This window comes from Centrocercus urophasianus, unplaced genomic scaffold, assembly GCF_019232065.1.
Source record: "Centrocercus urophasianus isolate 14NV4802_14NV808 unplaced genomic scaffold, USGS_Curo_1.0 seq_11, whole genome shotgun sequence".
Lineage (NCBI taxonomy): Eukaryota > Metazoa > Chordata > Aves > Galliformes > Phasianidae > Centrocercus > Centrocercus urophasianus.
This window is the reverse complement of record NW_024884253.1, coordinates 50351298-50366363: the sequence shown is the minus strand read 5'-3', so window position 1 is coordinate 50366363 and position 15066 is coordinate 50351298. Positions and strand designations below refer to the sequence as shown.

At 43.2% G+C, this 15066-nt stretch overlaps 1 protein-coding gene across 4 annotated transcripts in view; it reads left to right on the top strand.

Moving 5' to 3' along the window:
• The first annotated feature begins 1373 nt into the window (after nt 1–1373).
• SPIRE1 (spire type actin nucleation factor 1) overlaps nt 1374–15066 on the top strand; it is a 123960-nt gene continuing 110267 nt past the window's right edge. For 2 of the 4 annotated variants that reach the window (XR_006171602.1, XM_042835936.1), the window contains exons 1-2: nt 1374–1692; nt 12071–12105. Coding sequence is in view for 3 of the 4 variants with exons in the window: in XM_042835936.1 (XP_042691870.1) it covers nt 1374–1692; nt 12071–12105 (354 nt within the window). In the remaining variant the exon portion in view is untranslated. The remainder of the gene's footprint in view (nt 1693–12070; nt 12106–15066) is intronic. The other 2 variants (XM_042835927.1, XM_042835918.1) reach the window with 1 other exon arrangement.

Below are 15066 nucleotides of genomic sequence, written 5' to 3'. Positions count from 1 at the left end.
TGTATCTAGTACATGTTGGAAGGCTGGGTTGCGTTGGATGTGGGATAGGACTAATGCAATATCTTGCTTCGATGCTGGTTGTGTTTCAGTTACAGTGGTATCCCTTATATGCATGTGTAAAAATAAAAGATGGCAAAAAGTATGTTCAGTACAGTTAAAAGCAAAATAGGGACTAGTGTGTGGCTCCTTTGGTCCAGGCTCTATCTTGCCTGCCCGCTGTGCACTACTCTGTTTGTACAGATGGGGGCACTGCAAAATACTGTTGTGTAAGTTACCAGCCTCATATCTCTTAGGAAGGGGATACGGAGGGGGAATGTTTAATGCCTTTGGTAAAACTGTAGCTGGGTAAAATTACAGATGTACAGATGAGCCTTGACTATCTCCATAGAAGGAGGCTCCACAGCCTCTCTGGGCAACCTGTTCCCGTGCTCTGCCACCCTTGAAGAAGTTCTTCTGCATGTTGATACAGAATTTCCTATGTTCAAGTTGTAGGCCACTATTCCTTGTCTTATCACCACAGCTAAGAGCCCAGCCTCATCCATTCGCCACCCATCTCTCTTTAGATATTCATAAACATTGAACAAATCCCCTCAGTGTTCCCCCAGGCTGAATGGGCCCGGGTTACTCGGCCCTTTCTCACACAGGAGCTGCTCCAGGCACTTTGTCATCTTTGATGGCCTTCCACTCAGGCCCAGCCCTGTCAGCTCCCTCACGCGTGGCAGACCGCTCCGGCTGTGTGCAGCGCACATAAAGGTGCTCTCAGGCCTTTGTGTGCTTGCGGACCGCCCCGCGGGCTCCGGTGCTGTTGGCCGACCCTGCTCTTTCCGCGCAAGGAGCTGCGTGACTCCGGCTGCGGGTACAGCGAGGGAGCCGCGGCTCTCCCTCAGCTCGATCGCAGCGCTCAGTTCGCCGACGCTCCCTGTAAACCCGACTAATGGCGCCGTAGGATCGCACGGTTGCTAAATGTTGGAGGGGGGTTTGTCGCCGGGGCTGCGCGGATCCCGCGGCCCCACGGCTCAGGTTCGTCTGTGCCTGACGCGGCGAGCAGGGCCCGGCCGGCAGGGGGCGCTGCGGCGCCGAGCGGTGGCTGCTGGCGGCGGGGGCGGGCGAGGACGCCATTGCGTTGCTATGAGCTGTGCCCCCTGCGGCGGCGGCAGCGGCGGGCGCCGCTCCTCCCGCCGGCCGGCCGCTGCCCGCCCGCCCGCCCGCCTGGGCCGGGCTGTCCGGCGGCCTGCCGCCACTGGTGGAGCGGGGAGGATGAGCACGGCGGGACCGCGCGGCGGCACCACAAGCAGCGGCAGCGACACCGCGAGCGGCAGCGGCCGGGCCTGAGCCGAGGAGCAGCGCGAGCAGCCCGGGCTGCGGAGCGGGGCATGGCGCTGCCGGGGGAGCGCGGCGCGGAGTCCCAGCCCGGCGCCTCCCGCTCCTCCGCCGCCGCCGACGAGGAGGAGGACGGCGGGGCCGGCGGGCAGCCGGAGGCACTGTCGCTGGAGGAGATCCTCCGGCTCTACAACCAGCCCATCAACGAGGAGCAGGCGTGGGCCGTCTGCTACCAGTGCTGCGCCTGGCTGCGGGCCCGCCGCCGGGAGAGCCCCGCGGGCAGGCTGGGGGCGGCCGCCCACCTCCGCGTGTGGCGGGACGGGGCCGTCACCCTGCAGCAGGCCGAGCCCCTCCGCGCGTCGCCCGCCGCAGGTAAGGCCGCGGGGACGGGGGTCCTGCCGGGGCGCTGCGTGCAGCGCTGGTGACCGGGCTGCTCCGCGGGCCGGGCTGCCTGTAGACGTGGTTGCGCATAAAGCATGCTTTCCGAAAAGAAAGTCGAGCTGGCTGGCGCGGGGACGCAGTCTGCCGTCGCTCGAGAGGCGATCCGCCGACGTTCACCGGCGCCGGGTTTCCCGAGATAGATAGAGGTGTCGGAGCTGCGGAGCGCAAAATGGGAGCGTGTGAATTATGCTGGGTGTTGCTCGTAATGGGGCCTTTTGATGGGGTGTCTGGCTGAAGTCTCTGCAGAGATTCACGGTAATCTGGTCTGGAGCTGGCTGTATGTGCGAACGTCAGAACGCACAGAATGGAACAGGGGCCCTGATCTCCTACCATGAGTTAAACGAGCCTGATAGTTGATTTCCATTCAAATGTGACCTGATGTGCTTTTTAATTTAAAAACCAGGTTATTGTAATGTTAATAGAATGCCGGCCCAGCACCCAGAGGTGCCAGGGAATACCCAGCATGTCACAAGAACGCAAAGTACTGCATGCTGCGTGCTGCTTTACTTACAGTGTTCTGAGATGTTATCAGATTCCTCCTCTCTATTCAGCTGTAGGAAATGAATTGATTTAATATGGTTGTTTTTTTTTTCTTTCCTTTTTTAAATTACCCTTTATATTTCTTTCCCTTTTCCCTTACTATTTGGCGACTCGTATAGTACATGTTAAAGGCCTGTAGGAAGCTGTTGGGTGCATCAGGGTGTGAAGTTCAGGCTTCTCCCAGGGAGGAGGCAGGAGGGAGCCTGCTGCCAGCTGTCCACTGCTGGGTGATCCCACTCCTGCCTTAATCTGCAGGGCAGCAACATTCCTCCTGGCCTACTGCCCCCATCTCCCCCGCATCTGTAGCTTTGAGCACATTGGGGCAATGCATTGCTCAGCCTTTGTGCTTGTACAAAGGATTCAGTGTGTTTGCAGGAGTAACTGTCAACAGCACAAAACCAGTGTGGTTCCGGTCAAGCGGCTTTTATTTGTTGGTTTGTGGAGCCTGTACAGGTTTCTATTGGAAACCATCACTTGGATGATACGGTGAATGTTGATGATGTGTTATATTGATGAGCTGATAGCTAGCCTGCTTCTTTTTGGTATTTTTTGAGCTGCTCCATTTCTTTTCTTCACTGCTCCCTGCAGTGTCCTTCGGTGATTATTAGTGAGTGTTGTGACCCAATTTCAGCTCAAGCCTCTCAAATGGATACTGTCTTTAACACTCATGCCTTCTGCTTAGTTGCAGCGAGAACATAAGGAGTATTACCCTGGTGATATGGCTGACAAGCCCTATGCAGCAGCATGGGCCCTACAGCTGTCTGTCTGGACACATTAATTTTACTCTTGAGATACAAATTAAAGTTATCTTAAAGAGAAATACTGATTATGTAGAATTCAGTGGTACGTTTCCTAACCCATTTCTTGTGAATCAGTTTTCTGGCTAATGTGCAGTGCTTGAAATTCCAACTAAAGATACCCAGAAAATGAATTAAATGTCCTTGAGGTAGGAAACAAAGATGAGTTTCACTGATATGGAGGGCAGGAGAACAGCCTTGATACTGAACTCCTGTCACAAACCAAAACCAGAGAACAGTTTTCAAATCTTGATTTTTCCAATGGAGTCTGTTAATACTTGGTTATCTTATTATTTTTTAACCAATTAGTTTTTGGCTAACCAGAAGAAAAAAAGAATTCAGAAAGGAAGCATCACCCAATCGTTCATTTTCATCTGAGCATTTACATTACCTGACTGAATCCTCAGTGAGTGAGGATAAGGAAGGGTTCCTCATCATTGTTTTCCTGCCTTTGTATCTTGGGCAAGTAGGGCTTGAGTAGCTGTGTCAGGAGATTAGTGGGAGCAGTAGGGGTTCTGTGGGTTAACGCTCCGAGCTGTGAAACTGTTTTGTTACTGCATAAAAAATGTATGACTGTAGGTCTGTGCATAGGTTTGGATGATTCACAGAATCCAATGTTGGCTGTTGGTTTCTGTGTCTGTGCACAAGAGAATCCTGTGTGGGCAAATAAAGGAGTCCCCAAAGAATGGCGCCTTTGGGTAGCGAACATTCGGGCTTTGTTCAGGGCTGCAGGGAACGATGTGATCAGTCACGCCTGTCAGCAGAGCTCAGGCTAATTTGAGAGCAAATACGGCCGTGTCATAGAGTTTGCTTTAGGGACACTGATGAAGTGATGTTTTCACAGTGTGTTGCAAGCCATACCGTCTGTCAGATCTGGAGTGAGGAAAGGAACAAACCTGAATGTGCAAAAAATGAGCAGTTCTCTGTGGTCATCTTCGTATGAATCATTGTAACTGTCTGACATCTCAATACCACAGAAATATAGATTGCTTACGAAAGCCCCAGATGAAATTGGAGATAAAGCACAGACAGTATTTTACCTAGTGCACTTTTTTTTTCTCCTGTGTTTTACTTGCAATTGACACGAAGTGAACAAACGGTGGCATCTAGCAAAGTGTCAGCTACAATCAAAACCAACTTCAGAACAAGTTTAAATGTTTGATGTAAGCATGTGGTTTGACTCCCTCGAGTCCTCTCCTTGAGGAGCAGTGCTTACAAATGGCGCTGGTTGTTTTCCCTCTACTCTAGGAGACAACTCTGGGGATGAAGAAGCTTGGAGAGACCAAGTTTCAGCTGCTGAGGCCTGTGCACAGGCAGTGCTCCTCAGCCTTCTTTGCTGCATGTGATGGCGGCGGGTCTTGTCTGCGCTGTGCTTCGGCCCTGTAGGAGGAGGCACAGAGGGAGGCTGCTGCTGGCTTTGTCAGCGCTAAGTACCATGCAGGTTTTCTCTGGGACAGCTGCCAGGCGTTCAGAGTGAGGGTGCAGGGGGTATTCCTGCTTTGAACCAGAAAGATCACAGAGAAGCTGACTACGTGGTGGCTTTCATGGGACTTGGAGAGCTCAGGGTGAGACATGCTAGAGAGGAATAGCTTACACAGTGTTGGCAGTTTTAGTGATTTTCACGTTCTTCTTTGTGTGCCCAGCTACTGGAAGGCAGGGTGGAAATTATAAGGCTAATAAATGCAAATTGAGGTTGTGTGCATCAAGACGTTCTCATCTACCAGTCTCTTGAAGAATGATGAGGAAAAATATGCAGGCTTTTCGGAACAAAATGAATGTCCTGATGTTTTCCTTCTAATTTGGTCAATCCTTTTGAAAGATAATAGACAGGAATAGCTATGGTTGCTATTTGAATTTCAAAATAGGTGCTGCTATGAATACTGCTGAAATAAATCCCACTTCTAGAATTAATAATTATGGTCTGCATCCAGAAGAGTATTCAGAAACATTTGTACTTAAAGATAGTAAGGGTCAATGGGTTAAACCTCACTGTTTCTTGCTAGATTTTAAAGGTCTGTATCTAGTTATGGCAGAAGTCAAACTAGGAAGAAAATGGCTCTAGACAGCAGAGAAGAGCCTTGGTGGGTTAATGCTTCATCTCTGTTGCTTGCTGTGCTCATCAGTAAAAGCGAAAAAGTTTAGGCTCAGTCATGCCAAGCTTTCTATCATTTCTAGTGCATAAGAGTAACTGGAAGGCTTCCAGTTGTGGCTTATGCTGAAGCACTGGAAGTTTGGGTGGCTTTCTGTGAAGGGAAGTGGGCTACCAGGAACCTTGTTGGAGAGAGAATAACAGAAAGACCCCAGTGTAACAAAATAATGTCTATGGTTTCAAATAACCAAATGCATGAATTCACATTTCAGATGCTTGCACAAAACAAGTGGAAGAAAGCTAACAACAGTGATAGGTGACCTCTGTTACTAATTATCACATTTACATTTTTGCAAATCAGGCTGTGAAAGCATAGTAATTTGGTGTTGACAGAAATTTGCATTTGTGACTCCAAAGGAAAACTTAAGAGCAAGGAGCTTTGAAGAGTTGTGGACTTCAGATTTTCATAATGATAATAAAAAGTAATGGGTAATGGAGTGCAGCTTCAGGGGCTGGCTGAAGGTGACAGTTTACCAGGTACTAACTTGGTGAGGGATGATAGGTAGGAGTGGGTTAGCATGGTAAGGACTCTGAAAATGAGAGCAGCAGTTGTGATGGTGTGACAGATTAGCCTTTAATGGGGTGATTCAGGGCTGAGAGTGGCATCAGGCAGCGGGGCTGACCCACAGCAGCATGATTAAGGAGGCTGACTGGAGTGTGACTGTCCTTGTTGAGGTTGGGGCAGGTGGGCTCTGGTAGGGCAGGCAATGAGAGGATTAAAGATACGTAGAATCCTGGATCCCTCTTGACGATGAATGTATCATAGAAATGGGAGAGGGCTTTTTCATCATCTCTAACAAAAGAAAGCTGCAAAGAACTTTTTGTTTCTGAATTTATTAGATTGCAGAGTTGGATCTGGTAAAGAGACAGAACAATTATTGTTCTATTCCTGATAAAACCGTAAGCTAGTTTGTGTGATGCATGTAGAGCTGTGAGCGTGCTATTCAATTTTATTGCTGTGCGCTTTAAGAGCAACAAAAAGGTGGGTCAGTTTGTACAGTGTAAACACAAGGCTGCAGGTATAGCCAAGGTAGAGAAAAAGTGAGGACTACTTTTCTATCTCTTGATAGAGAGTTGACTGGATAGAAAGAGAGTTGAGCTGGTGGAAGCTCATAACTGGTACTACAGTGCTGTGGTATCCGTTTAGGAAAGCAGTGGCCTGCTGAAGACTCCCAGTGGCCTCAGTCAGCATTCTGTTGCAAGCACACATGCTTGTTGGACCAGCAAGTAAGTGGATAGCTCCAGGAGGAAAAATAGAGTAACAGAACTTAAGGTAAAGAAAGCTTTTTGAGACATGTGAACACTGAGTGCATATTCAAGCATTTTTGGGGGAAGATTTATGTATGGACATGCCAGAGAAGAGTGTGTTATCTTTATTTAAATAAGTATCTGCACAAGAGAATGATGGCTATGAATAGAGCAGCACTTGGAGATGCACACTGACCACAATATTTATCTTAGAATAACAGAATTGACTTGATCCTTAGGTAGACTTAGCGGTTTGCCTCACAAAGTGAGCAGATGACTGTAGAAAGAATTGCCCAGTGACCAGAGCCAGTTTTCTTGTGCAGAGTACTAGTGGGACAAAACAATGAATAATCATTGTATCACATCTTAGAGGGTAGCTTTAGCATAGTAGGTTTGTTAATTTGGCATTAAAGAATATTATTTGGAAATAATTTCCATTGCAAAATATAACCATGTAAAAGAACTGTCAATCTTTACTGACAGTGAGATTAGGACTCAATGATCCTTGGAGTGCTTTCCAACCCAAGCCATTCGACAGTTCTATGATTACTTTTGACTGTGCAAAATGAGGACTAACTTCAGTGAATCCAAGTTGAATGGAGAAAGATAAAGGCGTGATAAAAGATTGACACAGTGGAGGAGATTTCTGGGCTCCTTCTGTATCCTCTCTAAGAATTTTCTTTCTTTTGTCCTGTCCCCGTTTGAAAAGCGAGGCAGACCATTTCCAAATCAACTGGAGGCAGATATAGAAATCACTATGCAGATTCAAAAAGCCAGCTGCAAGGGTTTACCTCATTTCTTGTCATCTTTAATTACACAGTTTAGAGGAGGGATGTGTTGATCCTGAAGACCTAAGCATTTTCCTTAAAAATAGCCTTTCTGAGGGGTGTCCTGTTAACTATCCTAATTCCAGTCTTCTTCCTGTTCTCAGTCTTCTTCACCTTCCACCTTGCAGCCTGGTGGTTCTTATAGCCTGTGCCTGACTTATATTTTTCTTTGCCACTTAGACATTTTGTTTATGTGCTTTTGTTTTTATTCAAGATGTCTCTCTGTCTTTCCATTGTTTTTCATTTGTTTCTCCTGTAATATCCGTCCTCTACAAGAAATCTGTCTCACTCCTGCTGCATCATTATTTTCCTCTCCACGTAATTGTGCATCCATTTATTTATGTGTTCCTTTTTCTTATGTTGCTTGGTTGCCTTTGTTTTTTTCATTTTTCTTCCTTTCCTTTTCATTGGTATTAATCTTGACTTTTGGGTTAAAAGTCTTGCCAGATTTGGTAGTGAATGCCACAGTTCCTGCAACCAGATGCTTAAATGAATCACAGAATATCCCAGGTTGAAAGGGATCCAGAAGGATTGTCAATTCCAACCCCTGGCTCCGCGCAGCACCATCCAAATACTTACCTTATGTCTGAAAGCATTGCCTAAATGAGTCTGATATTTTTCTTTTAAGGAGATTCTTCTCTTAAGGACAGAGAAAGGCCTACTATTACTGTAGGTACAGTACCTCTTGAAGACTTGAAAGTCAGAAAGCAAATACAAATTCAACTTACTGAATGGGCAGTGCCCCTCTTTCCTGAGGGCACCCTGAGGTCTTCTGTTGTGGAAGAAGTAGGTTTGGTTTGCCCAGAAGCACAGAAGTAGGCTGTGGAATCTAAGTAGAATATTATTGTTCAACACAAAATCGCTTTCAAGCTTGTTACTATAGCATATATAGCAAATATAGCATATACACAGTTGTTGGAACATCAGTGCTGACAATCTTGATTCTGAAAGCAAGCAGTGCTTTCAGATCCATCAAGATGATCTGGGGATGTTGAAGGCAGGCCAGGAAGGTGCTCTGAGGCTCTTATGCTGCTTGTAGTGGAAACAACAGCCCAGTGGCTGTGGTGTCAAATCACAAACATCGACTCTAGTTTAGGATTTCTTTGGACAGTGGAGTGCAAATTGTTTTGTACATCCTGCATGTGTAGCCTCTATCAGTCCATTTCAACATGCCAAATCATCTACTTCAGCTTTAAAATGATGTCTTGAATGCAGGCTCCTTAGTATTGGCAGCAGTACATGATATGCTTGCTGTTTTGTTTTTAAATCTGTGGAGATCCTTAACTGTGATTTGCTCATCCTTGAAAGGCATGGCGATTACACTTGAGTGAAGCACGGGCTATTGATAAATTGTGTACAGTCTTTTTTTAAACAGCATTCTGAGACATTATGTGAAAGTAATTATTTTTCCCTGTATAAATGGCAGCCTGAAGCTTCTGCCTTGAGGGATGAGTCAGAGTACCTTAGTGCTTGATGGAAGCTTGGCCCAACTCCACTTGCTGGGCTTGGAAATATGAATAATTTTCAAACAGAAATTCTGAGAAATGATGAATGTTGCTCAGGGGTTTGTTGTTGTGCTGTTATTATTATTTCATGACACATATGGGGCTCTTTGAAAACTGTTTTCAGACATATAAGAAACCTTCTATTTGAGCCTCTTTGCTTATTGCAAAAAATGAGCAGTTTTGCTTTTCGCTGGTTTGTGAGTGAAAGATCATGTGATTTCCCAAACTGTAGCCTGTTTGTAAACTAAAGCTAACCTGATGGTTTAAGTTATGCTGTTTGCTAGTAATGAATGCACTACTGGAAAGCTGTCATGGGAAAATGCTATTGAGATGCATATATTTTGGTGTTGAGAATGGTGAAATTGCTGCACATCTTAGCAGCTAGCTGAATGGCTGTACAGGGTGGAGAAGGAAGGATGTAGGTAAAGAAGCAACAGCTGAAATGACTTTGTAAACCTTCCCTTAGTTACCAGATAAACATGTAAGGCTGCTTGCAGACAGAGACTGCAAACAGAGACAGTTTTATGACTTATAGGGATGTATTTTTATTCCTCCCAGTGCAAATTAGGAAAGTGTGACCCTTAGGCTATGTTTAGAAGTTCCTGTTTTTTTTTCAGTAATCTCAGCTGAAGAGAAGAAATTTCTGATCCCGGCTATTAGGAGTAAATTGGCTTGCGTGGACCACACAAAAGCAAATTCATGTCAATCTTGATAGATTCAAGGCAATGTGTGTTTATTGGGCAAGCACTGTTAGTATCTGTGTCTTCAGTAACTTTGGAAATTTCCAGAGGAATGTGCCCTTCAGTCATTGCAAACAGGGTGGGGAAATCTGCTCAGCTTATAGCTGGAATCAGGGCTCAGAGGGGTAGGGAAGGGAGTAGTGAGGTAAGTCCATGGTATTAAAATGGTGTATCAATCAGTAGTTTGCACCTGTCTCAAATACTGTCTGTAGTACATTTGAGCTGTTGTGAGACTTAAACTACTTGTTTCTCCCCTTTCCCTACCTGGAATATGGAATCCCATGGTAAAAAAACAATTCTGCTGTTTTTAAGTGCTGTTAGAAACAACTCTTTGGTGGTGTTACCCAGTTTGCACGTAATGAGAGTGAAAAATTCAGCTTAATATGTTACTTAGTTACAATAATAATAAATGTTGGCTCTGAAAGCAGTAGTTAATTTTGATAGAAATTTATAGGAAATAAGGCAAGTTTCTGAAGCTCAGGTGCGTTCATGAAAGTTTATCAAAGATGCTGTGAGATGAATTTCTTGCTATTCCTTTCTAAATACGATTTTTACACTGTTTCTTTTGGTCTGGGCTGATGGATTTGCTTTGTACTTCAGGATTTGGTTAAGACTTCAGTTCAAAGGCTCTTTGTAGAACAGCAGCATGGCTTTGAAGTGTAGCAATGGATGCTTTCTGTCTGTGTTACTGAGAGGATCTGGTGGTGTTGGACTCTTCCACCAGGCTACGGGAGATGCAACTTGACATGGTTTATCAGTGGTTACACGTTCTAGAGAACTGCTATGGCATTGCATGGTTAGTGGTTTAAAATTGCTATCTTTTCCCCCTGTTTGGACTATGTTTCTGAGAATTGCTCTTGTATTGCCTTGTATCGTGGATTCATGTTGTTTTGCTCAGCAGTCTTTTAGATTTCAGTGAATTAGCCCCCAATATTCATAACTCTGCTAGGTTAGTATCATAGGATACTAAAAAGTTTAGTGAATTTCCCCCAATTATAATTTAAAATAATAACACAAGTCTGACCATTTTGAAAGCCGAAAATGGCTCTTCTATGGATCTTGACATGAACGAACCAGAATCCCCAGTCCTTTTGACAAGAGGATGCAAAATGTATTTAAAAGCCGCCCTTTTAAGTCACTCTCTTGTGCTTCATTATGAAATCAGACACCAGTGTTCACCTTAGACTGGCGAGCCTTCAAAATGAAGGCAAACAGCTTTCCCTCTACAGGTTAGGTGTTTCCTATTCATTCAAGACGTGTTTAACCTTTAGTTTCAAAGGCAAGGTGACTAGTGCAATATGAAAAATTAATCTGTTTCTATGCGGGTGACTTCCCTAGCACTGTCAGTTTTGCATGCCATTCAGATTTTGTTTATTAAGCCAGCATGATCGTTCCTCAGTGCTAATATTATGCTAACCACTTGGCTGAGCTTCCTGAGCTCACCAGGCAATCTGATGAAAGCAATCCTTCTAGTCAGGGCTACAGATCGCAGGCTCTCCCTGGCCACTCCATTCAGGCCTTTGGTTCCCTGGGCGTGCTCAGCAGCCATCACCAAAGCAGACACTTCTGGCCAACACGTGCAGGCCTGAGTTCTGAATGGGTGGGGATGCAGAATCACGTCCCACGCTCCCAGGCTGAGCGCCATCAGGCCCAGCGCTGCAGACCACAGATGTAGCAGTGCAAATGCAACACTACCCAAAAAAGGACTAAAGAAGTGAAATTAAACGCCTGCATGTTTTGAAATTAAAGTTTGGGGTAGCTCCCCTTTGAAATGGAGATACTTCTGTGAAATATTTTCTTGATTATTGTTTTCCAACAGAAGATCATCCTGCCGGAATTATTTTGCACTGCTCTGGGAATGAATTATTAATATGAAATGGTAATTTTGCTGCTGAAATGGTACTTGGTGCAAAGTTTCTGTCCTGTTTTTTATACTCCATCAAGCCACTCGCAATTTTATACCAAACATTTGGACTTCGAGAAAATTGAGATTTTCAATCTGAAACAGTTGAGAAACTTAATTTTTCTTTATCATACATATTCAAAAGTGATGTTTTGGAGATGCAAAAATTGAGAAGGGGGACTTACAAAAATATTACAATAATATTGCTTCTTTAGTTTTCTTGAAGTTGGTGTTGTTGTTCAACTCTCTGATATACTGGTAGTATCAAATGAAGCAGTGGCTTTTTCCTTGTTGCAAATTAATGATATTTTTCTCTCTTGAAATAATTATTTGTGTCTACTTAATTGAAGCCAACACGTTTGCATGTTCCCTTCATGGCTGAGCATCATTCATACAATTTAAATAATGAAGCCAAGCATTAAAGACAGATCATAAAAGGGAGAATTATGATCAAATAAAGAGTGCAGAATCTTTTTGTTGTTAAGTCTGTGATGCATGTATAACGCCAGTATTACTGAAATGTGTGATAGAAGCAAGGCAAAGAGCCATGTTTTTTGCCCACTGACTTAATCTGAGAGCTATTTTTTTTTTTCCTTACAGATAAATCGGAGCATTTACACTGCACAGAAATGGAGGTAAGAAAAGTATTTGTGTTCTCCAATGGTGCTGATTTAGCTCAGAGCTTTTTCATTATCATATACTGTAAATGTGGAATGCTTTGAATGGGAAGTTTTACTGTGAAATGTGTATGGTATTTATTACTTATTAACAGGTGCAGAAATCTATCTTAATGTAAGATATTGGGTCTCATGCTCAGATACAGAGGAAAGAAAGTCCATGTAGTTTTCAATAAACAGGGCTGGAGATACAATGCAAACTTGTTCGTTGTCATTTCTTCTAAATATGAATCTTCAGCACAATATTTTGTTTTAGATAATTTCTCTTGGATAAATTCTCTTGATGTAGTTACATTAGAAACAACTGGTAGATTGTGGAATAAATAGTAAGTATTTATGGAATAGGCTGATGTTATTTGACAACCCAAGAATGTGGATAGAAGCAGAGAAGACAAGTGATCTCCGGATTGTTTGTCCACCTAAAGTTGTCCTGATTTCCTGTGCTTTTAATACTTCTTTTCATTTAGAATTGGCAATATGGGGCCTAAGAAATACTGTATGATGTCTTGGTGGGCTAGCAATAGAAAGACAAAACCAGTTAAAACTGTTTGCTTTGTATCTTGACCATTATTTGACACTGCATCTTTGATACTAAGCTGTGATGAGGGTTAAAAGAATGTTCAAGCTATCATTATGTCAGATTCATAGATTTAATCCAAAGCTTGAATGAAAACTAAGCAGACCTTCTAGTTGAACAGGATGTCAACTCATAGTTGCTTCTTGTGATACAGAGTAAGTCATATAGTCTACTCCTTAAATGAAGTTTTCCAGCAGTTAGCACAGCTGTCTGTATCCTTTGCAGGGCAGTCTGTTCTCATTGCCTTTGAACTTTCTTTCAAGTGTAAAACTGAGTTTTTACTTCAGCTGTTCAATCAGTACCTCAGGCTTAGCCTGGAGATAGTGTCAGTGCAGGCATCCTAATTGGTGGGCTCTCTGCTTTCTCATCAATAATATATGTGAAGGTGACAAATGGCTGTTGCCATAAGGTTTATATTTAGATAAAACTGTGTGTGGAAATGGCTGGTTTAAAGGTAAAATGAAAAGCCAGCTAATTCAACACACATGGGAAATTGCCAAAGCCATCCAGATTCTTGCAAGCATTTGTAACAAAATGGGAAGGTTCTTTCTGCAGGATACAAGGTAATTCCTGACAGAAACAAGTACAGACATTGAAAGTCAACATGTTTCTGTTTACATAGTCCAAATTAAGCAAATTAAGCATTCTGTTCTTATTCCAGAATTTGCAGAAACTTGGTTCATGAGTCTAGTACCTCTCTTAGAAATGATGATCTATTGTGTCACTTGCTTTGCATACTAAATACTGTTTACAAATTTGCTTTTTTAACAGAAGATAATGAAAGACCCTAATGGTAAAAATGGAGATGATGATAATAAACCTCTGTTGAAATATTTGTAAGGGAACATAAAAAATCTATTTTGAAAAAACAAAAATGCTTTTGTTTCACAAGAGATTGTTGAGACTCAGTTGGATATATTCTGCTTCTTTATCTTCCATGGAGAAAGAGCTTTTGAATTTTAGTATTTTTTAAAAATTACTTTTGTCAATGGTTAGAAAGGAAAAATTTCAGCGAGTCAGAATTTGCCTTGGGACAAAGCATCACTTTAAATTGTCTCTAATGATCACTTTGACCATGATCATATTGACTCTTCTGTTTGTCATCTTGAAGGAGACAGCAAAGGAGTCAGTGGCTCCTTCCTCCTCCAAAGTCCCTGAGGGGCTGCAGCTTTAGACTTGGTGAGGATGATGTTGGTGTTTTTCAGAACCAGGAATTCAGCAGAGAGAGCATATTGCACTTTTTAGATTCCTGTGGCCTAATTGAATATATTAGAGTTAGTGGAAAACGTCTTAAAAATGTAGCTAATAATAATCATAACTTTTTTTTTGCAGAACATGTAAACTATCCTGATTCGATACTCCTTTTATTTCAAGCTTTGTGTTAAATTCAGGGTCCAGTTGCCATAGCCATAGTGGGAAGTAAGGAATCAGGTGACCTCATTTAATGTGTGTCTGCCTGTGACTCTGTATGTGATGATAGCTCTACTTTGTTGTCTCAAACAAGGTGGTGATGATTATATAAAATATGCCAGCCTCATTTGTAAACATGCAGTGCTCATATAGAAAACATTCTGTGAATGTGAGTGAGTCATATGTAGGAGAGGTTAATTGCCAGGTATTGGAGAAGACCCACCTAATATCATAGGCTTGTTGTGTGAATTAAGTGGTGTGTATGCTGGTATGAAAATACATGCAAACTCTCTCATTTGTTTAAAAGTCAGGAATTAATGAAATAACCTGTCCCAAACAATGGTGAATAAACTACTTGTTCAGCATCATCCAGCTCATGTCAAATCACAAAGTGAATCAATTGTCACAATGTTTTGAGGAGCCTTTTGTGTGCTGTGTCTGCAAGCTGTTGGTTATATGTGTTTCGTATAATTATTACAGTCCTAACGTGCATTGAAAATTATGTTTACTTCAATACAAATAAATACTTGTTATTTATTGTGTTGAGTCAAACAGATCAGCCACCTCTCTCATGCTAATGGAGATGAGACCTTGCACTTAATAGCACAGACTGGTAGGATTTGAAAAGCTGTGCAATAATTTTGCATTAAAAGCAATGTCATGCCTACATTCAAGTGTGTTATATGCTCAAAATTCAACCAGTATTAAATGGGTTTATTTAATGTACACAGCTAGGATATATTTTTTTAATCTCTGGGTGTACAGTAGAGTTGCATCCTGATGGAGGGGCAGTTGCAGCAGTGAAGAATCACTGGTACGTACATGCAGTGGTGGTAATTAGTTCTACTTCCTGAGCTCGTCCTTATGGTGACAAAGGAAATGTCATTGTGAGGACAGGCAGAAATGTTTTTATGAGAGTAATTTCCCTCAGT